We start from the raw sequence: 26,876 nt of genomic DNA on the forward strand, positions 1-26,876 counted from the left end.
GGACCATTCTACTGATATTTCTAAATCAAGTAATTTGGGTAACACGAGGAAACTTCGAATCCTCCATGTTACACAAATTTCAATAGAGACAAATTATGATGATCTATGAAAAGCATTTGAATGCTATGGATGCATAAAAGAAATAAGGATGAAACTTGAAGCTGAAACTTGGGATTCATGGATATCTTATAGTAGTTATGACGAAGCATTTAGTGCAATAAGTAACTTGAATAATATTAAAATTAATAACTTGAATGTCGCGGCTGCTCTCTGCGATAGGGTACCAAAAGATTTGGATGTGTACAGGCCTGCTGATTGGTTGGAAAAAGACGCAGATTTGGTTATGCCCTCCCAGAGAAATCCAAAACCACCGATGTGGCTTATAGCTGAATCAAAGGGGGTTACAGGGAATTATTTTAAAATATGCAAATTGATTCAGAAAAAAGTAGGAACTATTGCACCAGGCGATATATCTCGTTTCGGAAAAAATGGTTTCCTTATCCATGCCAAACCAAGTACGCAGTCTGTAATATTGTCCAATATGAAAATAAGTAATGATGACATTAAGTTAGATGTCAAACCCCACCTAAATTTTAGCTACGGAAGGGGCGTAGTTTTTAACAGAGATCTATATGATTTTACAGAGGAGGAGATACTGGCCATGTGTCCATTAAATGTATGGAAAGTTCATAAAGTCCCAGGTACATCAATGATAATCCTTACGTTCCAGGATGCTGATGTACCTTTTCATATTATTATCGAGAACGAAAGGATTAAAGTAAGACCCTTCAAGCAGAAGCCATTGCAATGCTTTAATTGTTTTAAATTTGGGCACCCGTCCAAAGTTTGCAAAAATGAGATGATGTGTGGTATTTGCTCCAAATCTTACCATGGAGAGTGTGCACTTGGAGCCAGGTGTTTAAATTGCAGCTCGAATCACAAATCTACAGACAAGAGCTGCGAGCTATATAAGTTGGAGGAAGCTGCCCTCAACAAATCAAACTTAGAACATATAAGTGTGACCCATGCCAAAAGACTATTAAATAAATCAAATACATATGTTAAGGCATTAAAATCAAACCAACTTAGCACTGCCAATAGCTAAAAAAAAAGTATACTATCTGACAAAATGTCAAATAACGAGGTAACCATATTACCTCCTGAGGCTTTACCACGGTGTATTAACACAAGGTCATTGCCCATTGCTGTACAGCCTTCAGCCGCCATTACAAAAAATAATACAAACCTCTCTCAGGCCATGTCCTTGCCTGATCTGATGGAGGTTCCACTTAAGACTAACTTACCTGATGCACCTGTTGTGGGAAAGGGGCAAAAACCTCGAATCCCACCATCTATTAATTGTAAAAGAGAGAGACCTCCATCTCTCTCTCCACCCTCCATTAGAAACGTTAAGGTTATGACATCAAATAAATTTGATGTTTTGTCTGTTGATGTTTCTAATGAACCAGAAGATGAACTGAATAAATCAGAAATTCAAGTTGAGGTGAATCTTGGTGACGGGCAAGAGGGCTCTCGAACTTGGGGAAATTGCTCCCCCAGTTCGAATCTAAATTTCTCTCTTTCTTATCTTTTTCTTCCTCTTTATATTGCTTCAACCTTCTCCTAATATTATAAACTTTCTTTCATGATGCTGTCCCAACCCTATGAGTAAAATTTTCCATATGTATATGTGTATATTTTTACATATATATGTATATTTATTATTTTTTTTTTCTCTTTATGGCATGGATGTTTCTACATCTGTTATTGCCACTTGGGCGGATGTTTCTGCATCCGGTATTGCTGCCTGCTTTGATGAATGTGAAAGGTGTCGCGGTTGGGAGGCCTTTGTGCTCAAAGCTATATGTGAGTGTATAGGATGATCTCAGCCATCCCGAAGATGGTTTGGACCTTTTTGGCGGAACTATTCCAAGTGTTGGGTCTTCGGAATCCAGGGGGATCCAATGCTTGGGGTAGGACTCTCGGCTTCTGGCCGGAAGCCCGTCATTACAGATATGGGGAGGATGATTCCATAGTTTCTTGGTCTCAGTCCTAACAGGCGGGTTCAGCTTACACCTGTGCCTCTATATCTGTTTTGATGCTATCCTTCGGGTAGGGTATGGAGTGGACCATCTGGGAAGTATACTCTCACTGTGCCGGTAGTGGAGAGTGTAAATTTCCTTCCCAACATGTGATGCCTTAATGTTCTCAAGCAGGTAAATCAAACTTCAAAAAATCACTCTTCTCTCTTCTTTTTTATGATGGATTCTTGTGAAAATGACCCCACCTCCCCTGGATATGCTGACTCGCCCCCGGCACTGTTGACGACCTCTGGCAATTCATTTAAAGAAAACTCCGTTGACGACCTAGGAACTAAAAAGGACTGTTCTTTAAACATTCTGAAAAAGGGTAATTTGGGCAACACAGGAAAACTGAAAGTCCTGCACGTTACCCAAATCCCTTTAGAAGCTAATTATGATGTGCTACATAAAATATTTGAGTGTTACGGATCAATAAAAGAAATTAGAATGAAACTTCAAGATGATAATTGGGAATCTTGGTTATCATTTAATTGTCATGAGGAAGCATTTAATGCAAGCTGTAACATTGTTGATATTAAAGTATGTAATATGAGTGTTAAGGGTGCTCTTTGTGATGGGGCACCTAAAGATCTGGATGTCTACAGACCAGCAGACTGGGCTGATAAAGATATAGAGGCAGATATACCATCCCAAAGAAAGCCAAAACCACCAATGTGGCTTCTTGCTCAATCTGTGGGAGGTACGGAAAATTATTTCAAGATATGCAAATTTCTTCAGAGGAAGGTAGGTACGATCGCACCTGGAGATATATCTCGATTCGGGAAGAAAAGTTTCTTGATAAAGGCCAAGTCATACACACAGTCTGTTATACTGTCTAATTTGAAGACAGTAAATGATGATATAAAATTGGACATCAAACCCCATCTAAACTTTAGCTATGGAAGGGGAGTGGTTTTTAATAGGGATCTGTATGAATTTACTGAAGAGGAGATATTGGCCATGTGTCCCCTATCAGTGTGGAAAGTACATAAAGTACCTGGAACATCAATGATTGTTCTTACTTTCCAGGATGCTGGTGTACCTTTCCACATAGACATAGAAAACGAAAGGATCAGAATTCAACCTTTTAAGCAGAAGCCACTGCAATGTTATAATTGCTTTAAATTTGGACATCCTTCCAAAGTTTGCAATAATGAAAAAATTTGTAATACTTGCTCCAAAATTTACCATGGGGATTGTACACTTGAGGCAAGATGCTTAAACTGCAACTCTAATCATAAATCTAATGATAGGAGCTGCCAGTTTTATAAGTTAGAAGAGGCTGCCCTCAATAAATCAATTATTGAACATGTAAGCGTGGGGCATGCCAAGAGATTATTAAATAAATCTAATACTTATGCAAAAACATTAAAAACAGGAGAAAAAGTTCCTCGGGAATCATCTCACCCACCTACTACTGTAGGTAGTTCTCGAAAAAGGAATTCACAATCTATTGATAAAGTGCTGCATAAGACAAGAACATCTCCTCCTAAAGATTTATCATTGAGTATCAACCAAAAGACATTGCCCACCACTATCAAACCTTTGTCCCCCATTACAAAGGATAGTACTAACCTCTCCCAGGCCATATCCTTGCCTGATTTAATGGAGATTCCACCTGACACCAAGTTATCAGGTGTACCTGTAGTGGGGAAGGTACAAAAACCTGGTAACTTGCAACCTATTAATCGTAAAAGAGAGAGACCTCCATCTCTCTCACCCCCTTCCATAAGAAATACTAGAATTATGACATCAAATAAATATGATGTTTTGTCTGTTGATGTTGGCGATCAACCAGAAGACAATTTAAATAAATCAGAAATTCAAGTTGAGGTCCACCATCCCCCTCAACAAATATATAAAAAAGATACAAAGAAAAACTCCAACGTAAAACCCAACATAACAAGACCATCTCTGAAGAAACCTACAAGTAATAATGTTAGATTAAAAACTGCTAATGGGAAGACCTCACCCAAGACGTCTTCCAGAAATAATCCATAGTTTTCTCCTCCATTTTGCAATGGAACTGTCAGGGTTTGAGGGCGAAATATGAAGAACTTAAGCTCCTAATTCATGAGCATTCCCCCATAATAGTATGTCTACAGGAAAGTATGCTTGATTCTAACACTCCTAGTCCTCGAGAGTATGTTAGCTATAGAACACCATATAATCAACAAGCAGGGAGCCATGGCGGAAGTCTCATGTACATTCGTCGAGATGTTCCCCAAATACCCATGTCTATACGTACAACCCTGCAGGCAGTTGTTGTACAAATTGATATAGGGAGAAAATATACAATATGCTCTCTGTACTTACCTCCAAATGATGATATTTCATATGATGATTTAGCAGAAGTTATTCAACAACTCCCTCAACCTTTTCTCTTACTGGGAGATATGAATGGTAGACATCCTTAATGGGGTGATGTTTTGGCCAACACAAGGGGCAATATTATCTCATCAATTGTGGAGAATGAGGATGTGGGGCTCCTTAATACAGGAGAGCCCACACACTTCCATGTTCAGACAGGTACTTTGTCATGCATTGACCTTTCAATTGCAAGCTCTAACTGCCTTCTTGATTTTGATTGGAGGACATTAGATGATTGGCATACTAGTGATCATGCACCAATCATTATAAACACCAACAAGGGTCCACCTTTGCAAAGATCGCCACGTTGGAATCTAGACAAGGCAGACTGGGTTAAATTTTCTGAGCTAAGTGAAATCGAAGGGAGAGCAGAACAGTTTGAAAGTATTGATGATGCTATAGACCAGCTGAATGGAACTCTTCATACAGCAGGAGTCAATTCAATTCCCAAAACAACAGGGTTATTCAAACGACGACCAGTCCCGTGGTGGTCTTCAGAACTAACTGCACTCCACAGAGCCACAAGAAGATCTCTAACACGATTGCGTAGACTCCGAACTGATGAGAATTTAATTATGTACAAGAAATGTAGAGCACAGTTCCGTCGTGCCATGAAAGAAGCAAGGCGCCAGTCATGGATGTCTTTTGTTTCCTCCATTAACAGTAGAACACCACCATCTTCTGTGTGGAGGAAAGTAAAAAAGATAGCTGGCAAATTCACCCCCAACCCACCACCAGTGTTGAAGGTGAATGGCCAGTATGTAACTGAAGCAAATGAAGTTAGCAATACCTTGGCTAATCATTTTTCAAATGTATCCAGCAAGTGTGAAGGAGCCCCTGGTCACCAGTATAGGAGCACTGAAGAAAATAAAATTTTAAATTTTGCAACAAGAAGGGAAGAGTCGTATAATTCTCCTTTCACTGAAAGAGAATTTGATTCCGCACTTGCTCATTGCAACGATACAGCCCCTGGACCCGATGGAATTCCATATGCAATGATTAAACATGTACATTTTAATACAAAGCTATTTATTTTAAGCATTATTAATAGAATATGGCATGATCATAGTTACCCAAGTGTTTGGGAACTAGCCATTATTTTAGCCTTTTTAAAACCCGGTAAAGACAAGTTTTTAGCAGCAAACTATCGTCCTATTGCATTGACATCTTGTTTATGTAAAATTATGGAGAAGATGGTCAATGCAAGGCTGATATGGTACCTTGAAAAGAAAGGTATTTTATCACCGATTCAATGTGGATTCCGAAAAATGCACTCAACGACTGATGTGTTGATACGACTTGAGTCTTCTATTTGTGAAGCCTTTGCTTCCAAACAGCACCATGTTACAGTATTTTTTGACCTTGAAAAGGCATATGATACCACATGGAGATATGGTATTCTTAAAACCATTCATGAATTGGGATTGAGAGGAGAGCTGCCACTATTTATTCAGGCATTTCTTTCACGTAGAGTTTTTCAAGTGAGAGTGGGGGAAACTCTATCAGAGAGTAAGTGCCAGGAAGAAGGAGTTCCTCAGGGTAGTGTGCTGAGTGTAACCCTTTTTGCACTAGCAATTAATGGGATATCCTCAGCCATTCCCCAGGATGTTCTCTCAACATTATTTGTGGATGATCTCTCAATATCATTTGCTGGCACTAGAATGGCAATGGTTGAGAGAAAAATCCAACTCTCTATTGATAAAATTATCCAGTGGGCCGACATGAATGGATTCAAGTTCTCGACAAGTAAAACTACCATTGTCCATTTTTGTCGTATCCGGGGAGTACATCCAGACCCGGATATATACATTAAAGGTCAACGGATACCATGTGTATCGGAAACCAAATTTTTAGGTTTGATATTTGACTGTAAACTTACATGGGTTTCTCACCTAAAAGCGCTAAAAGCTAAATGTGTTGAAGCTCTGAATATCTTCAAAGTATTATCCCATACATCATGGGGGGCAGACCGCAATACTATTTTAAAATTATACAAGGCCTTGATTTTTTCCAAAATTAGTTATGGTTGTGAGGTATATTCTTCAGCCACCCCAAGCCGGTTAAAAATATTAGACTCGATACATCATGCAGGTATTAGATTGTCTACTGGAGCTTTTAAAACCTCGCCTATCCCAAGTCTCCTTGTTGATGCTGGAGAGTTACCTCTAGACCTTTACCGAATGTCTTCCATTCTTCGGTATTGGTTTAGATTGCAAAGACTCCCTAACTCTCTAGCCTTTCAGACTGCAAGCCTTGTAAGACAAGCATCATACTTTGAGTTGCACCCAAAATCCCCTCAACCTTATGGCTTTCGGGTGAAACGATTATTAGATAGTCTGGATATAATTAGAAATAAGATACTTCCATTCAAGATATCATCAACGCCTCCATGGAAGTTACCAGAGATATCTTTTTGTAAATATTTTATCGGAGATAAGAAGAATATGTCAGACATAGAAGCCAGGTCTCTTTTTAATGAACATGTTAAAGAACATAGAGGATCAACTTTTATCTATACTGATGGCTCCAAATCTGATGCTGGCGTTGGATTTGGAGTACATAGTAATGGTTTTAATTGTAGAGGTGCACTTCCTCTGACCGCTTCCATATTTACTGCCGAACTGTATGGCATATTAACTGCTATTGAGAAAATAGCGTTGGAGAAGGAGGGTAATTTTACAATTTTTAGTGATGCAAGGAGTGTCCTTCAAGCTATGGAAGTTTTTAATTCTAATAACCCTCTAGTTTTAAAGATTTTAGAATGGCTTTTCCTTATTGGACGGAGAGGTATAACAGTTCAATTTTGTTGGGTTCCAGCACATGTAGGTGTGTCCGGGAATGAGAAGGCAGATTCACTGGCTAAGGAGGCTGCATCAGAGTTGCTGCCAAGAAGATATCCCATTCCCTGTAATGATTTCTTACCTGACATCAAGAAATTGGTTTGCAATAAATGGCAACAGCAATGGGATAGTCAAGATGGCAATAAAATGAGGGAAGTAACAAATGACATATCTCCTTGGAGGTATAATATGATGCCCCGAAAATGGGAGACGTCTCTTTGTCGTCTCCGTATTGGTCACACTCGGTTGACACATGAGTTTCTGTTGAAGGGCCAACAGCAACCGTATTGTGACAACTGTTTAGTACCTCTAACAGTAAGGCATTTGTTGACCGAATGCCCCAATTATGACATCTTGCGGAATAGATATTTGTTTGAGGCTCGAGGTGAGGGTGGCAGGTTCATCCTTGCCAAGATTCTTGGAAATGATGTGTCCTACCATGTAAGTGGCATTTTTAGATTTCTTTCAGAAGCAGGTCTTCTGAAAAATATTTAACTTTTATAACATTCAATTTTTATGATTTTAATTGAATACTCTTTAATTTTTTATTTTATTTAATTTTTTACTTCTGTATATATAAATTAAATGTTACCGGCGTCAATGACCTTAGATGTCAGGATGCCTGAAAACTTTAAATCATTCATTCAAGTTGAGGTCCACCATCCACCTCAACAAATAGATAAAAAGAATACAAAGAAAAACACAAATGTAAAACCCAACATAACAAGACCACCTCTGAAGAAACCTACTGGTAATAATGTTAAATTAAAAACTGCTAATGGGAAGACCTCATCCAAGATGTCTTCCAGAAATAATCCATAGTTTTCTCTTCCATTTTGCAATGGAACTGTCAGGGTTTGAGGGCGAAATATGAAGAACTTAAGCTCCTAATTCATGAGCATTCCCCCATAATTGTATGTCTACAGGAAAGTATGCTTGATTCTAACACTCCTAGTCCTCGAGAGTATGTTAGCTATAGAACACCATATAATCAACAAGCAGGGAGCCATGGTGGAAGTCTCATGTACGTTCGTCGAGATGTTCCCCAAATACCTATGTCTATATGTACAACACTGCAGGCAGTGGCTGTACAAATTGATATAGGAAGAAAATATACCATATGCTCTCTCTACTTGCCTCCAAATGATAATATTTTATATGATGATTTAGCAGAGGTCATTCATCAACTCCCTCAACCATTTCTCTTACTGGGAGATATGAATGGTAGACATCCTTTATGGGGTGATATTTTAGCAAACACAAGGGGCAATATTATCTCATCAATTGTGGAGAATGAGGATGTGGGACTCCTTAATACAGGAGAGCCCACACACTTCCATGTTCAGACAGGTACCTTGTCATGCATTGACCTTTCAGTTGCAAGCTCTAACTGCCTTCTTGATTTTGATTGGAGGTCATTAGATGATTGGCATACTAGTGATCATGCACCAATCATTATAAACACCAACAAGGGTCCGCCTTTGCAAAGATCGCCACGTTGGAATCTAGACAAGGCAGACTGGGTTAAATTTTCTGAGCTAAGTGAAATCGAAGGGAGAGCAGAACAGTTTGAAAGTATTGATGATGCTATAGACCAGCTGAATGGAACTCATCATACAGCAGGAGTCAATTCAATTCCCAAAACAACAGGGTTATTCAAACGACGACCAGTCCCGTGGTGGTCTTCAGAACTAACTGCACTCCACAGAGCCACAAGAAGATCTCTAACACGATTGCATAGACGCAGAACTGATGAGAATTTAATTATGTACAAGAAATGTAGAGCACAGTTCCGTCGTGCCATGAAAGAAGCAAGGCGCCAGTCATGGATGTCTTTTGTTTCCTCTATTAACAGTAGAACACCACCATCTTCTATGTGGAGGAAAGTAAAAAAGATAGCTGGCAAATTCACCCCCAACCCACCACCAGTGTTGAAGGTGAATGGCCAGTATGTAACTGAAGCAATTGAAGTTAGCAATGCCCTGGCTAATCATTTTTCAAATGTATCCAGCAAGTGTGAAGGAGCCCCTGGTCACCAGTATAGGAGCACTGAAGAAAAGAAAATTTTAAATTTTGCAACAAGAAGGGAAGAGTCGTATAATTCTCCTTTCACTGAAAGAGAATTTGATTCCGCACTTGCTCATTGCAATGATACAGCCCCTGGACCCGATGGAATTCCATATGCAATGATTAAACATGTACATTTTAATACAAAGCTATTTATTTTAAGCATTATTAATAGAATATGGCATTGATCATAGTTACCCAAGTGTTTGGGAACTAGCCATTATTTTAGCCTTTTTAAAACCCGGTAAAGACAAGTTTTTAGCAGCAAACTATGGTCCTATTGCATTGACATCTTGCTTATGTAAAATCATGGAGAAGATGGTCAATGCAAGGCTGATATGGTACCTTGAAAAGAAAGGTATTTTATCACCGATTCAATGTGGATTCCGAAAAATGCACTCAACGACTGATGTGTTGATACGACTTTAGTCTTCTATTTGTGAAGCCTTTGCTTCCAAACAGCACCATGTTACAGTATTTTTGACCTTGAAAAGGCATATGATACCACATGGAGATATGGTATTCTTAAAACCATTCATGAATTGGGATTGAGAGGAGAGCTGCCACTATTTATTCAGGGATTTCTTTCACGTAGAGTTTTTCAAGTGAGAGTGGGGGAAACTCTATCAGAGAGTAAGTGCCAGGAAGAAGGAGTTCCTCAGGGTAGTGTGCTGAGTGTAACCCTTTTTGCACTAGCAATTAATGGGATATCCTCAGCCATTCCCCAGGATGTTCTCTCAACATTATTTGTGGATGATCTCTCAATATCATTTGCTGGAACTAGAATGGCAATGGTTGAGAGACAAATCCAAGTCTCTATTGATAAAATTATCCAGTGGGCTGACATGAATGGTTTTAAGTTCTCGACAAGTAAAACTACCATTGTCCATTTTTGTCGTATCCCGGGAGTACATCCAGACCCGGATATATACATTAAAGGTCAACGGATACCATGTGCAAGAGAAGCTAAATTTTTAGGTTTGATATTTGATTGTAGGCTTACATGGGTTTCTCACTTAAAAGCATTAAAAGCTAAATGTGTTGAAGCTCTGAATATCTTAAAAGTATTGTCCCATACATCGTGGGGAGCAGACCGCAATACTATTTTAAAATTATACAAGGCCTTGATTTTTTCCAAAATTAGTTATGGTTGTGAGGTATATTCTTCAGCCACCCCAAGCCGGTTAAAAATATTAGACTCGATACATCATGCAGGTATTAGATTGTCTACTGGAGCTTTTAAAACCTCGCCTATCCCAGGTCTCCTTGTTGATGCTGGAGAGTTACCTCTAGACCTTTACCGAATGTCTTCCATTCTTCGGTATTGGTTTAGATTGCAAAGACTCCCTAACTCTCTAGCCTTTCAGACTGCAAGCCTTGTAAGACACGCATCATACTTTGAGTTGCACCCAAAATCTCCTCAACCTTATGGCTTTCGGGTGAAACGATTATTAAATAGTCAGGATATAATTAGAAATAAGGTACTTCCATTCAAGGTATCATCAACGCCTCCATGGAAGTTACCGGAGATATCTTTTTGTAAATATTTTATTGGAGATAAGAAGAATATGTCAGACCTAGAAGCCAGGTCTCTTTTTATTGAACATGTTAAAGAACATAGAGGATCAACTTTTATCTATACTGATGGCTCCAAATCTGATGCTGGCGTTGGATTTGGAGTACATAGTAATGGTTTTAATTGTAGAGGTGCACTTCCTCTGACTGCTTCCATATTTACTGCCGAACTGTATGGCATATTAACCGCTATTGAGAAAATAGCGTTGGAGAAGGAGGGTGATTTTACAATTTTTAGTGATGCAAGGAGTGTCCTTCAAGCTATGGAAGTTTTTAATTCTAATAACCCTCTAGTTTTAAAGATTTTAGAATGGCTTTTCATTATTGGACGGAGAGGGATAACAGTTCAATTTTGTTGGGTTCCAGCACATGTAGGTGTGTCTGGGAATGAGAAGGCAAATTCACTGGCTAAGGAGGCTGCATCCGAGTTGCTGCCAAGAAGGTATCCCATTCCCTGTAGTGATTTCTTACCTGACATCAAGAAATTGGTTTGCAATAAATGGCAACAGTAATGGGATAGTCAAGATGGCAATAAAATGCGAGAGATAACAAATGACATATCTCCTTGGAGGTATAATATGATGCCCCGAAAATGGGAGACGTCTCTTTGTCGTCTCCGTATTGGTCACACTCGGTTGACACACGAGTTTCTGCTGAAGGGCCAACACCAACCGTATTGTGACGACTGTTTAGTACCTCTAACAGTAAGGCATTTGTTGACCGAATGCCCCAATTATAACAACTTGCGGAATAGATATTTATTTGAGGCTCAAGGTGAGGGTGGCAGGTTCATCCTTGCCTAGATTCTTGGAAATGATGTGTCCTACCATGCAAGTGGCATTTTTAGATTTATTTCAGAAGCAGGTCTTCTGAAAAATATTTAACTTTTATGGCATTCAACTTTTATGATTTTAATTGAATACTCTTTTATTTTTTATTTTATTTTATTTTTTATTTTTGTATACATAAATTAAATGTTCCCGGCGTCAATGACCTCAGATGTCAGGATGCCTGAAAACTTTAAATCAATCAATCAATCAATCATACGAAGCTACGAACTTACCCGTCCCTAGTCGGAAGTGAGACCTCCCCCACGGAACGTGGTTCGGGTTCTTAGGGCTCTTAAGAGACCTCCTTGCGAACCATCACGCCAGGCTTCTGGTCGTCACCTGACTTGGAAGACGGTGCTCCTGCTCGCTCTGGCCTCGGCCAAGCGTGTCAGTGAATTTCAGGGTCTCTCGTACGACGTCGCCCATTCAAGAGGATAGGGGGAGGTAACGTTCAGGTTCGTCACTGAGTTGGTTGCTAGACTCAAAAGGTTTCTGAGTCTCCGTTCTGTAACACACGACCCAGACCATCTCCTACTATGCCCAGTAAGGAGTCTGGGGTGTTATCTTAAAAGAACAGCTGCAGTTCGTCCTCACGTGCAAGCCCTGTTTGTGAGCACAGGATTCAAAGGGTCATCCATCACGCCCTGAATCCAAATCCTCCTTCGTCACGTCGCCCTACAGCACACGATGTCAAAGGCATCGCAACGTCCCTGGCCTTCAAGAGGAACTACTTTGTGACGCAGGTGCTACAAGCTGGATTCTGGAAGCGTCAAACGACCTTCACAGCCCACTACCTGCAGGACGTGACCCACAGGAGCCTCGATACTTTCCCTATCGGCCCTGTGGTGGCTATACAATAGCTGGTCTAACCTCAGGCTCCTTAATGGACAGGTAGCAGAAGGTTGAGGGCATTGTTACCCGGTTTTAGACTGCATGAAGGAAAGAGTATGTCTGGCCCATACTCTTTTCTTCATCCTCCCAGCTCTTGGGGAAAGCAGCATCCTGGGTGGTATTGGGAACGTCCTAGCCTAGAATTCCATCTAAAGGACTCCAGGTCAACTTCCTAGGACGAGTCACACTTCATTCCTTCACACACAAGCTTATGTAGGCCGCACGTTCCTTGCGGAGCAAGGAATTTGCGAGGTGCAGGGACTCCTTTTCTCAAGTGCTACTCACTCGGATTCTGAGTCCCGGCAAAGCCAAAGCCAGTAAGGCTGGGACTTTCCACCCTACCTAAGGGTTAAGTCACCCTATGTAAATAGCGTGGTTTGTATTTCGGTTACGGAACAAATGACAATTTCGGAGATAATTTGTATTTTTCCTAACCATACAAACCTTAGCTATTTACACATATTTGCCCGCCAGCCCTGTCCCCCCGTGAAGTCCTACCTCTAAACGAAGTGAATCGGTTCACCGGTGTGTGAGGGGGGAGGGGTAACTAGCGAGAGGGTAGTTAACCCCCGTTAAAAATCTAATGGCTCGTCATTTCAGCTACGCTGAAAGTAATACCCCCTATGTAAATAGCTAAGGTTTGTATGGTTAGGAAAAATACAAATTATCTCCGAATTTGTCATTCTATTCTAATTTAAGCTTACAGGACAACTTGATTAAAATTAAAATGGCATCAAAAGCAGAGGGAAGTCCTGATTGCTCTCACTGCCTATCTTTAATAGGTTCCACCAAATTTAATTCAGATAATTTATCCAAGTGAACCTGTTTTTTTGACAATCTTCATCTTATAAGAAATTTCTAGCAAATGATCCCTGCTGAGTACAGGATGTTGATATTCTGAAAAGAAAAAAACAGGGGGCCGTGAAACAAATGGACAAAGAGCTTACAATAGATTAAAGTGAAATTATAATTTGAAATTTGTATTTTCACTCGATACAAAAAAAAAAAATTAGAGTGTTTTCTTACACAAATCCCTTGTCATTATTAGAACATGGCTAAATTCTTACATTTAGCACGGATTGCTCAGGCCATTAAATTAAGCAATGGGTATTTTTCCCAACTAAAGTATACGAACCTGGAGCTCTGCACATGTACTGGTCCTGCCATTACTTTTCCCCGGAATTCCTGCCGTAATTGCAAAGTGACTGTTTGTTACTAGTGCAGGTGTGAGGGGGGTGGTCGGTCGAATCCCCTCGCTAACTGATGGAGGGTAATTACTCCACATAAAAAGCTTAATGGCTGGTTTCAGCTATTGCTGAAATATATCTCCAGGTTTGTATACTGTAGTTTAGGTTAAGCTTATTGTACTTTTCATGATAATTTTGTCTCATTCATCATACATTACAGTGTGTTGTGCAGTTCTGTGTATCATCTTCCAAAATTCTCTTTGTAGAAAATAAGAATTTTAGTGATTTGAGAATGTAAAAAAAATGAAAAAAAAAAGCCAATTAGTTATATAGACATTAGGCTCTTACCAATCAAAGCTGTTGGAATGAAGTTTCAAGCAGAACTGAATTTGATTGTCTTTTATTGAAATGTAGTTTCAAGCAGAACTGAATTTGATTGTCTTTTATGAAATGTACACTGAAAATAAATACCTTATAAGATAAACAGTAATTAAAAAAAAAAAAAAAATATTTTTATCTTTTAAATTAAAAGCTGTGTACAGTATTTCATATATTATTTATCTCCAGGGATCAAGTATTATATAAGAAGGATACTTCATCATGTCAAGAACAACTGAGGAAGGCAGTGATAAACAAAGGAAGCCTCAGTCAGACATATCTCAAGATACTCCGTCAATGACTCTTTTCCGAGAATACTCAAGAGTATTAGTAAATAAGAATGACAAATATGAGAGGGTTTATAAAACAAGCAGAGACATAACTGTACGGAGCAAAAGAATTATTTTTTCCCTCCAGAGAATCCCAGGGTGAGTTGATAACTTTAAAGATTGTGTTGTCTTATGTAGATCAAGTCCAATTTATTAGTATGTAGTCCCATCTAGTTGTCATTTAGAAACTAAATGGGTTGCTATATAAGATATAATTGGTAAAATTTATCTCCAAAATAGTTTTTAATTTTAATTTTATTTGCATATACTAGATCTTTTTTTGACTGACATTTAATAAATACAATTGTGTAATTATTGTAAAATCGGTTACTTTAGCATAGCCTATTACTCTGAATATTCAGAGCTTAAATGAGAATACTGTAATAAGATAGAGGATTGGTCAGACTTCCACTCAAGGAGTGTCTATCACCTAGCCAAAGTAATGAGTTTTTGGTAACAATCATTTCTGTTTATGAGAAATAAAATTTACAATAAAAATTCCATTATATCACCCGGCCATTTTTCACTATACAGTATAGAATTATATTCAAGGCTTGATGATGATGAGAGGGAGAAAATACTTTCATCAGCAGCTAGTGATCTACGAGAAATTGAACAAACTCAAATGAAGTATATAGCACAAGAACTTGTTGATGAAGAGCCGTATCAGTTTGTTTATGCATATACTGGAGGTAAGATATAAAACTTTGTAACTGACCTTTTGTTCTTGTGTGTAAACAACCTTTTCATCCTGTAAGATAGGGGTATATCTTTAGCGGAGCTGGAATAAGCATTGAATTGTTAGTAAGATATTTGATTAAGGACATGCGGTGTGAGGGGAAGCTACACATCCTGTCTGTCATAGACTAGTCATTTATTCCTTCACTAACAAACCTTTTGTTATTTATATGGATATTCTTTGGCAAAGGTTGAAGGTAGCCAATATACTGAAAAGCGCGAGGTGGCAACTCTACCTATAGGGAGTGGGGGGACAGCCACCGGTATCTACTGACAGCTTGGAGAGTTGCCTCACTTTTCTGTTTTGGCGGGTAAAAAACAAACGTTTCCTTTTTCTCTCTCTCTAGGCTTATCCGTAGATTACAACATTGCTTTACACCATCTTTCTCTTTTCAAGTGTGAGTGCGCTTCTTCCTGAACGCTCCCATGCGAACGTGTCGTGGCCAGGAAATTAGCCCTTGTGGCACCTTCATGTCGTTGGTTGAGACCAATCCCCATCTGTTGTGTCCGGCCTGGCGGGAGTGCCGCTGCGAGCAGTGTTCCCTCTGCGACAAGTATAGGGAGTGGTCTGCCTCCCAGTGGGAGAGATTTTGGCTTCGTAGGAAGAAGGCCAAGCTAGATCTTTCTCCTCTGGAATCCTCCTCTGGCAGGATAAGAGCTCGGGCCTCTTCTTCCCGCACTCCCGGATCTCTTTCCGAAGCTCCTCCTCGCCTGTCTTTCTCAGGGGAACGCTCGAGTAGGAGTGCAGACAGCATAACTCCTTTGCAACCACGGGGTACTGGGGTGTTTGATGCTTCCCCTAGTGGAGCACCATTGCCTCCAGCCGGCAGGTGAGCCATTCTCTCTTGCAGATGTACTTCAGGCAGGGGCGACCTTGCTGGTTTCTGCTCCCCCTTCGAAGGAATTGCGTACGAGGTAACCGTTCCCACTTGCCCCTCTACAGCTTCCTGCTGACGATGAGTCCTCTCGCCATCCAAGGACGATGTTGTCGCCTAACCCAAAACCTTCTGTTTCTTCCCACAGGCAAGGTTCCGGCTCGCGTGCGCTCCCCTCGCCAGCTGCAGACGTTAGGTAGGATGATCCTCGAGTGGCCAGCTCTCCATCTGCTTGCCGTTCGCCAGGACAAGAGAAAAAAACTGTCTTGTCCTTCTGGACGATCACCTTGACGAGCTTCACACTTGCTCTCCAAACGTTGTTTATCGTGTAAAGAATCACAGAGATCGTTCACGATCTTATCATTCTTCTTCCCGAATACGCTCTTATTCAAGAGGTAATTGCTTATGCCAAAAAGACCGCAGGTCATCACGGTCTAGGCGCTCGTCTTCTAGGAAACATTCTTCTTCTAGATTATGGGCTGAGCACTGACGATTATGATCGCAAACACAATGCTCACGATCAAAAGACTCACGCTCACGATCACGAGCTAAACAATTGTGATCAAGACAATCACGATTGCAAGGTAAACATTCATGATTGCTACCACAAACACATTTGCATAGTGGAGTAACATTACCAATTCTCTAACAAGTGCTAAAAGCTTCTCTTCATGCTAACTTGCACAAAATAATCGATAACTTTTGAGCTAAGAAATCTGGTCTTTATAAAAAACGAAAGAAAAATATCATTTGGGTCTTCACCTCTCTAAGCATGAAGGTCCATCAAGAGAGCTTTAATTTCACAAGATCAAAAAACGGATTTTGAGCGAAGCGAAAAACCTATTTTTGGGTGAGATAGCCATGTCGTCCCGATGGAAGTTTCCTTTAAGTAGCTTCCTAGGGTATATTTGACTACAGTGATATTCCTAGAGAATTTTACCTCAAGGTCTCCAGAATTCTAACTCCTGGGACGAATATCCCTAACTTTTCCTTTTAGGGATATCAACATAATATCAGAGGACGTATTCTTGACATGCCATATAGCTATCTTCACCCCGAATAACGTTTACGCTTCGAGGGGGAAAAGTGGCAAGAAAACGAAGGGGAGCCGTTAATAAGGCAGCGCTCCTCCGTTAACGTTTTGAGTATCTAGATGACGTCATCATCGCCACCATCTTTATTCCTTGTAGCGTTAAGCAAGGTGCTACAGATACAGTACTTTCGGGAGGGATCCTTTCAAGCCCTTTTTATAAAAAGGAGGGCGGGTCCATCAGGACGACATGGCTATCTCACCCAAAAATAATTTTTTCACTTCTCTCAAAATCCGTTTTTTGGGCTCAGGCCATGTCGTCCTGATGGAAGTTTACCAGAGCATTAATGTATCTGTGGATTTTTTATTTGTGCCTTAACCTCAAGACAAAATTTCCTTGGTCACTTAAACCTAGAGACATATGAGGTTACCGTTATACGTCATTCCTTCTAATCATGAACCATGTTAGTGCTTCCTGCCCCCTACAGGGAAGAGTCATGCCAGACTCTGGGAAAAGTCTCGAGGATTGCATATTTCATATGAACAACCTAGCAACCAAACAGGTATACCGGTCTCGTCGTATACCCTCTCAATCAGAGTTTGTATTTCAAAACCGAACAAATGTATGTATAAACCACTGTCACCTCCCCGGGCATACAGGGCTAGCTGTATGCAAAGACAGACAGGTTTGTATCCATGTAGAAACAATGTTTGTACAAGTCAGTATCACATCCAAAGCATACCGAGTCAGTCGTATGCAAAGACAGACAGGTATCTATCTGTGTAGGAACCAGGTATGTACACACATAAAGAAGGTTTGTTTCCCTGTAGGAATAAATTTCTACAGTTGTTCTCTTATCTATATGCAAAATAAAAGGGGTGATCATTAAAGGGATTTTGACGAAGGAAAAATCTATTTCTGGGTGAGGAACCTGTGTCGCCCAATGAAATGCTCCTTAAAGCACCATTTCAAAGGTATAAATACTGCTAAATATACCAGAGAAAAAAGTTGCATGGAATGCCAGGAATATACCCAGCTCGCTCACCCCTAAAGGGTGTCGGTATTAAAACTGGGGCGAGTGATACCACTGCCAGAGATCCCTTTCTAATTAGACTTCTCCCTCCTCAAAATCCCCCGTTACTACGAGGTGTCGTTCACTACAGCTACTGCCCCCCCACCACCACCACTACCTAACCTTCTCTTATCATTCCTATTAGCACCCCAAGCTTGGGCCAGCCTAGGGTGAGGAGAAAGGAGGGAGGGTTCACTGGGCAACATAGGTTCCTTGCCCAGAAATAGATTTTTCCTTCGTCAAAATTCCTTTTCTGGGCTCAACCTGTGTTGCTCTGTGAAATAGTAACAGAGAATTGGTCCCATGAGCTTGGAAATACACAAAAAGTTAATGAACTGAATTAAAATTAGAGAAATTCAATTAAGCGTGTTTTACTAAAATCCTTAATATACCTTGCTCTTAATTACACCCCAAATCATGGTCAATGTTAAGGTAGGGGGAAAGGGAAGGTAGGTGCTGCCCTGCTCCTTATTAGGAGATAAAAACTAAGAGGGAAAATATATATGAAGATAGGACCCTGTTATAATGGTTGTGTTAAATCTGGAGGAACCACTATATCTTTTTAATCTTGGGCATGTGGTAAAGATTCTGGCTTGGTTCTGTTAATAAAATACAGAATCTATTGTCTGATTCCTTTCAGGGAAATGGTTCCTCCATCCTTTCTAATAAACAAAGGTCCTGAAGGTCTATTTAAATAGTTTTCCAGAGTGATAACTGGGCACAGAGATAGATCCTGTGGAAGTGGGACAATCTTCCACGGGGACCAACTATTCTGTGGACCCTCATTCTTTTCTAAGAATTTTCCATCTAGAGAGAATAAAATTCCACCAGAAGAAAGAAATCAATATGATTTGTTCTCTAGATAATGCTGAGAGTTCAGATAATCTGGCTCCTGAGGCTAAAAACGTCTTCCTAAGAAGCGCTGTATAAGTGCATGAGTCAATATCAGAGTCAGAATCTAGATCAAGGACATCATTTAAAACCCATGAAACTGCGTGAGGGCGAGTTACTGGTTTTAGTCTAGTACAGGCTCACGGAACAGACAAAAAATACGAATCTGTAAGATTAAAATTGAATCCGATCTGAAATATTTTCTTTAAAGCAGATTTAACCGTAGTAATAGTATTATTGGCTAGATCTCTTTCCAAGAAAGTTCTGAGGAAGGTAACTGCCAGATTCGTAGTCATCGTCCGAACCTCTGAGTCTTCCAGAAATTGGCTAACTTTCTTACATCAGAATCATATTGCCGAAGGGTAGAATCTCATATTCCTGACACTAGGACAATGTGTTAAAAGGTGCAATCTCAGCATCTCTTTGTGCTGCAAATCTCAGATAGTCCATAAAGTGAAGGCACTCTGAATCCATGAGGAAGCAGACACACTGCGAGATAGTACCATCCGTGCTAACTTGGTTCGGGAATCCGCCGAGGTCAGAGTCCTAGTTCCACCAAGATAGGGAACCAGTTGCATTGGCCAATTGAGGGCTACGAGGGCAATCCAACCTTTGAAAGTCCTGAGCATGTCCAGGACTTTCAATAGCATGGTTAAGGGTGGAATCAGGTAAATCCTCCGTCAGTTGTTCCAATCTATGGACATGCCGTTTGTGACATCGGCTGGAGGGTCCAGGTTGGGGGCCAGATAACATTGTGGCTTGTGGTTGGATTCCGTGGCAAATAGGTCTACTTGGAGACCCGGAACCTGTTGGCAGGTCCAGTTAAATTACTTTTTTGGCTAAGGACCATTCCGACTCCCGCGGAGTTATCCTTGGTAGATCATCCTCAACCACATTTCTTACTCCCATATCTGGGTTCTGAGGATCACTTGCCTTTGTCTCTAAGGTAGTCTGGAGGGACATAGAAGCAGCAAGCCTTTCTTTAGTCTCTTGCTCCCTGCGCAAGAGAAACTGACAACTTGGGAGGTTCTCGCTGAACTGGCGTCCAGCAATATCTGCTTCCAACTTCCTGACTGAGAAGGTAAGATGTACTTCCTTCCAGTCCTTCTGGTCCATAGGCAAAGCTAGGGATAAGGGTCTACACTCCTCGAGTGTAGGGCAAGGTTTTCCTGCTTCTATTGCCTTTAATACAGCCTTGTACCCCTTTTTCCATGAAGGGGAAGGCCCAAGAAGATTAAGAAAGAAAGGAAGGGTGTTTTTTTACTCAGAGCCGGCACCCTTGAGTTAGTGAAGCCCCTCTCCTCCAAAGTGCTAGTCAACAAAGCCTGTGCTTTGGAATGGTAAAAAACTATGACCTCTTTTGGCTCTGTCTCTTCCTTTGATGCTGGCTCCGTCTTTAGATGGACGAAGCAGTCTGGATAAGACTCAAAGCTGGGCCAAAAGTCCACATCCTCAATGGGGACTGATCCCAGCTTTTGCGAGATATAGATCTTCCCATTTGTCAGGGGCATGTACTCCGCATGCCTCCACGGATTCACGTCTGAACATGAAGGAAGTTCCTTCATGTTGAGTCTCTTGTGAGACCCATGGGATGCTGCAAGTTGGCGTATTTCCAACCTCAATGCAGCTTCCTTTACGGCGTTCTGCTTCTGCATCTGCTCCATCATTGCCATGATGGAAGACAGTGTCTTCCCTATGTCATCAGGTGGAGGAGCAGAAGATGTCGAGGGTACTGGTTCTGGGGCAGGAACCGACGAAACCGAAACCGTTTCGACTTCATCCTCCTCGGTATCAGGAGCCAAAGTCGACTCCTCTTCTTGACCTCCTGAAAGAAGGCCCTTCTCAGTGTCTTCTGACACCTCTGACATCCTGTCATCTAGCTGGATGTCCTTCATCGCGTCCGAGACGTCCGACTCCATGAATGTCTGGACACAAGGGATCTCTGGGCGAGGCTGTGGTATGACAGCATCCTTAGATGCTTTAGGGAAAAGATAGGCCCGCATCCTTTCATTTGGAAGGGAAGGCCCCGTGGCGTTCTTTTGGAAGCCACGGACCCATCTACGCAGCGTCTCCCTTGCGTCCCTTGACTCCGCTGACTTGGGGACATCAAAAGCCTCAGTAGCCAAGGCTTTGCAAACATTAAATACCTGGGTGTCCCAATACTTCAGAGGTCCCTTGGTGATGGAACAGCGTGAGTGCGTCCTGCACACCTCGTGGCCACAGAAGCTCTTGCTCCGCACGTTGCAGAAGACGCTCTTACACTTAGGATGGTCCTCCTGTAAAGACAGGAAAATAAAATGAGTATACGGTGGTTCATCTCACTGGATAAACTATACAAATATTATAATTAATATTTTTGTTTTGCATATAGCTTAGGATAGATAAGCTAGAAATGAAATAGGAAAGACACATACATGTGTTTCCTGCCCAGTCAATTGCTGTGACCTCCCTCAAAATTAAAACTAAGGGTCATTCTATTTTGGAAAGCCCATCGGAAGATTTTTATCCTGTGAGGATAGATAAGTGTAACTTAATTCTTGCTCTCAGATGGTTTAAGATCGAGGATCGTTATCACTGATCATTTATGAGTGTATAGAAAGAACTTCCTTTCCTTATATTATATGGTCTCAACAATAGGCTGCGCATGACAACGCAGAATATGTTGGAAAAAATTAGGCCACTGTATAATATATATTGTAGTTTTCTGTTTGCAGTATGATCTATATTGCAAATATACTGGCTACTGTATAGACATATACTATTGTTCTAGCCGGCATGTTGCCGGCAAGGCTAGCACCAGGGTACAGTTCAGTTGACATATTGTCGGCTATGGTGGTGGCCGGCAGTTCGTCAGCCGCCGGAAGTCTTCCGGTGGATCGCCGGCTGTCGGCACACTAGGCCAGACGGCAAACTAGATATATATACAGCGGTTAGCAGCCCTCCGGCTGTCGGCCTTCTAGGCCAGCCCTTGACCTGCTAGTCAGTGTAGTGGCCTGCAATCTGAACTCGGCCGGCTCTTTGCCTGCCAAGTCAGATGTGCTGGCGACTCTTGAGTTACCAGCGCACAAGTCTAGTCAGCGCATTGCCGGCTAGAGTGCAGCTGCCGATAGATTAAAACCCAGCATCACTAGCCAATAGAGAGAGAGAATGCGTGGAGTGAAGGATAGTGCAAGAGCTCTGCCTTACTGCCTTCTTCCAGAATAAGGGTTCAAATGGAAGGGGAGAATGTATTATTCAGGCTTCCACCCATCCACAACTATTGCCGGTCTCCGCCGGCCATAGGTTTGTGAATGGCAGTCCAAGAGAGGACTGAAGAACACTCTACAGCAAAGGGATCTTCTGCTGGCAGCCGGCCCAGCCGGCCCAACTCTCCCGGAACATTACGTCCATAAGGAAGAGCTGAGTAGACTATGCCACTACAGTTACAAGCCCGAGCCAGCCCCACAACCTGCCGGCAACCGGCGCGATTGTAGGATGACAGCCAAAGGTTTGTGATGGCTAGGCCATCACTAAAGGACAGAGTGGGGAGGGGTGAGGGTCCTATGGGGTGTGGGAGGAGCCGGCAGGGTATCCAGTCCTACCACACCTTAGATAGAATCTGTTCCAGTATTGAAGCCATCCAAGGCAGCAGAATTCTATTCTCCAGCCTAGGGTTGGCTAATACAGTAAAGGGGCTGGCAGCACTCTCGCCGCCACCCTTAAACAATAGAGGAACAGAGTTCTAGTGCCGGTGTCACCTAGGCGGCAGAAGAATGTCTTTTCCTCAGCCTAGGGTCCGTCGGCACAGGACTAGTCGGCTAGACCACAGGGAGAAGGTATCACTGTCATATAAAGCCTTCAGGTGTGGTCTAGGGAGGTCTAGCCTCCTATACCGGCAGCTTAGTCTAGCAGGGAAAAGTTATTCGCCCTGCCAGCCAGCTGCCGGCACCAGACTAAATACTCTGAGGTTCTGACCAAAACCCAAAAACCTGCCTTTGCAGTTACAGGGAAGGGACAGAAAACCCTAGCCTAGTCCTGCCTGAATTACAACTCGAAGCACGACTGGCTAGGGTTATAGCCTAGGGTAAACTCGGAAGGAAGGAAGGATTGCCCTTAAATCTCCGTAGGAGACAAGCATCGCCTTATAATGATTGTAGGAGATGTCTATCTCCGCCTGAATCAATAAAACGATACACGAAGGTAATCGGGGAACATGTATGAAAGTATACTAAAGTCACTAGGCTAATAGCTTAGTGGCAGTGAGAATCGATTACCCAAATCACCGAAACTCTCTCGTATACTATCTTGGAAGAGGAAGGTATTATGCAATCAATATATCTTACATGTATAGAATTTGCCTAAAGCTTCTTTAAAATTGTAGCACTAGGAAAGTCTATTATATCATGCATGAAAGTACTATAAACTGAACGCTTAGGCTAGGAAGCCTTGCGTAAGCAAGGTTCGGTTACCTAAATCGCCGAAACTAATATGAATACTATCGAATAATATAAAGAATTCCTAGCAATGAAGGCTAAATAGCTAATACAGTGAACCCTCGTTTATCGCGGTAGATAGGTTCCAGACGCGGGCGCGATAGGTGAAAATCCGCGAAGTAGTGACAGCATATTTACCTATTTATTTAACATGTATATTCGGACTTTTAAAACCTTCCCTTGTACGTAGTACTGTTAACAAACCACCCTTTAATGTACAGAACACTTAATGCATGTACTACAGCACCCTAAACTAAAACAGGCACAAATATTAAAGGCGATTTTATATCATGTGTTTCCTAAACACCTAAAAAGCACGATAAAAAATGGCAACCAATGTTTTGTTTACGTTCATCTCTGATCATAATGAAGAAACAAACTCATTTAGTGTACACATATATGTACGTATAGGTTAGTTTTTGCATCGATTATATTGATTATACAGTACTGTATGTTGATTTTTTTATTACCAATGTTTTAGTTTACGTATTTTTCTTAGGACTTCCAAATGAAATCATTTTCTTTATGACGCCGCCTGAAACGACGGCGTGTACGCTCAGTAAACAACCACGCTCAGAACAAACAAGGCATTTAACGCGCATGATGATAGTGATAAATAATGATACAGTACATACAGTATTTACAGTAAAAGCATTTACAAAATATGTTACCTTACAAATATAAATTATACAGTACTTGTACGTAGCAAAGCAGGAAAACAATTTGAGAGAGAGAGAGAGAGAGAGAGAGAGAGAGAGAGAGAGAGAGAGAGAGAGAGAGAGAGAGAGAGAGAGAGAGAGAGTGAGTAGGTTAAAGTAAAAAATGAAGATTGTTACTGTACTCACCACGAAAGAAGTTCAAGAAAAACTTGAATGACGATGGCGATGAATTTGCTGCACAGTAGAAATGATGATGATGAAGCTGATGATGTGTTCTACTGTGCAGTCAATGATAGTATTTTACGTCTCTTCAGACGGAGGTGTCTTTTCCTGGGACACCTCTTCAACTTCTTCAATTTCTTCCGAAGGCGTACTAGCAGGAGGAACTGGCTCTTTTTTGCGAGGCTGGAAGAACATTGTGATCGGAAGTTGTTGCCCGCTGCTTCTTTTTTCGATCCAAGAGCATCCTGTAGGGAGTCGTGATGTCATCGACCTTATTTGAGAATTGCATCGAGCGAACCATATCCTCGTCCCACTCTTGTAACATTTCTTTCGCCTCCTTCATATGGTTGCAGAACTTGGCAAGCCGTTCTAATGTTAAGCCCGTTTCTTCGACATTTTCTTGGGTCTCTTCCTGGGTACCCTCACTCTCTTCCTCACTTGCCGATTTCGTCAGGTCTTCGAGGTCTGCGTCAGTTAGGGGCTGGGAATGGCAGTCCAACAACTCGTCGACGTCTTCAGTCGTCATGTCGCCAAACCCGTCACCTCCAATTATGGCAGCCAACTGCACAGATTTCCGAATTGCAGAGTGTTGGATTTCCGACGGAGTAAATCCCTTGTCGTCGTAAACAATATCGGGCCACAGCTTCTTCCAGCTCGCATTTACGGTTGCAGGTTTCATCTCTTGAAGTGCCTTTTGAATATTCTGCAGGCACGTGGCTATGGTGTACTGCCGCCAGTACGCCTTCAAGTTGAAGTCTTCATCCTCGTCATCTTGGGCAGCATCCACACACGCAACGAGGTCCGCCAAGGTATTCTTCGTGTAGAGGGCCTTGAACGCCCTGATAACCCCCTGGTCCATTGGTTGAATTAATGACGTGGTGTTGGGTGGCAGGAACTCAACCTGAACGCCCTCACGCGACAGGTCAGTTGCGTGTCCACCAGCGTTATCCATAAGGAGAAGGATCTTGAATGGCAAGCCCTTCTCTAAGAGATATTCATGGACTTGCGGGATGAAACACTGGTGGAACCAGTTGGAGGTCAGCATCTTCGTAATCCATGCTTTTTGATTATGCATCCAGTACACGGGAAGGAGATTCTTATTTTTATTTTTCAAAGCGCGAGGATTTTTCGACTTATAAATAAGCCCCGGCTTTAACAAAAATCCAGCAGCATTGCCACACATCACGAGGGTAACGCGATCCTTGAATGCCTTAAAGCCAGAGGCTTTGGCTTCCTCTTTGAACAGGAAAGTTCGCGACGGCATTCTCTTCCAAAACAAGCCGGTTTCATCCATATTAAAGACTTGTTCCGGCTTGTATCCACCTTCAGCGATAATGTTCTTGAAAGTCTGGTTCACGTAAGTTTCAGCAGCGGCAGTGTCAGCGGAAGCAGACTCCCCATGCAGGGAAACGCTTTTCAGGGCGAAGCGTTTCTGAAACTTCGCGAACCATCCTTTGCTTGCGGAAAAACGTTTCTGAGGCTGGGAATCAGTGGATGTCCCTGGTTGAGGATCATCTGCATCATCATCATCTTCAGCATGGTTGCCGTCGTCGTCTTTAGGTTCCTTTGCAGCAAAATTCTCATATAAGCTCAAAGCCTTTGTTTGGATGGTGTTCGTATCCAACGCTATGTTCTTCTTCCGGCAGTCGGCAATCCACACAGCTAAAGCACCTTCCATGCGTACGATCGTTTTATTACGCGTTGTAACGACTCGCTTCGCTGATCTGCTAAAGGTGATTGCAGCAGTCTTTCTAATGTTCGCCTCGTCCTTCTTGATGTAGCGAACGGTGGATTCGTTGATGCCAAAATGGCGGCCGGCGGCCGCGTAACTTCTACCATCTTTTAACATGTCGAGAAGCGTAACCTTCTCAGCTATCGTCATCATCCTTCGGTGGCGTTTAGGCTCACTACCAGCCTTACTAGAAGCAGAACGCTTGGGAGGCATTGTAACAGAAAGTTCAACAAAAAGTTCAACTTAAAACAGTCGCACACAGCACAGATTAAACTTCACAAACTTTAGAACGTCTACTCAGCAATACGCGGAAAGAGAAAGTGAACGATGCAGCCCCGCGAGAACTTGATGCTGCGGGTAGAAGATGCGGGCAAAACACCAATCACAGGCTAGATAACAAAACTTGAGTTTTGATTCGTCATCTATCAGCGCTTGAACCAATCACAACCCGTCTTACAGTACTATGGCGCGTTGGTTACTCATAGAAGATGCCCCCGCGCATACTGAACGTACGTAGATTAAGTACAATACCGTAATAATAATAAATAATGATAATAATACTGTACAGTAATAATAATAATAATAATGATTAATAATAATAACAATAATAATTTTATTAACAACAACAACAATAAT

At 41.7% G+C, this 26,876-nt stretch overlaps 1 protein-coding gene across 1 annotated transcript in view; it reads left to right on the forward strand.

Annotated features, from left to right (window-relative positions):
- Trax (Translin associated factor X) overlaps positions 1–26,876 on the forward strand; it is a 117,564-nt gene that overhangs the window by 43,400 nt on the left and 47,288 nt on the right. The window contains exons 2-3 of the mRNA XM_068351874.1: positions 14,409–14,647; positions 15,101–15,240. Coding sequence (XP_068207975.1) covers positions 14,442–14,647; positions 15,101–15,240 — 346 coding nt within the window. The 5' untranslated portion in view covers positions 14,409–14,441. The remainder of the gene's footprint in view (positions 1–14,408; positions 14,648–15,100; positions 15,241–26,876) is intronic.

This window comes from Palaemon carinicauda, chromosome 28 (genome assembly GCF_036898095.1).
Source record: "Palaemon carinicauda isolate YSFRI2023 chromosome 28, ASM3689809v2, whole genome shotgun sequence".
NCBI classification, from domain to species: Eukaryota; Metazoa; Arthropoda; class Malacostraca; order Decapoda; family Palaemonidae; genus Palaemon; species Palaemon carinicauda.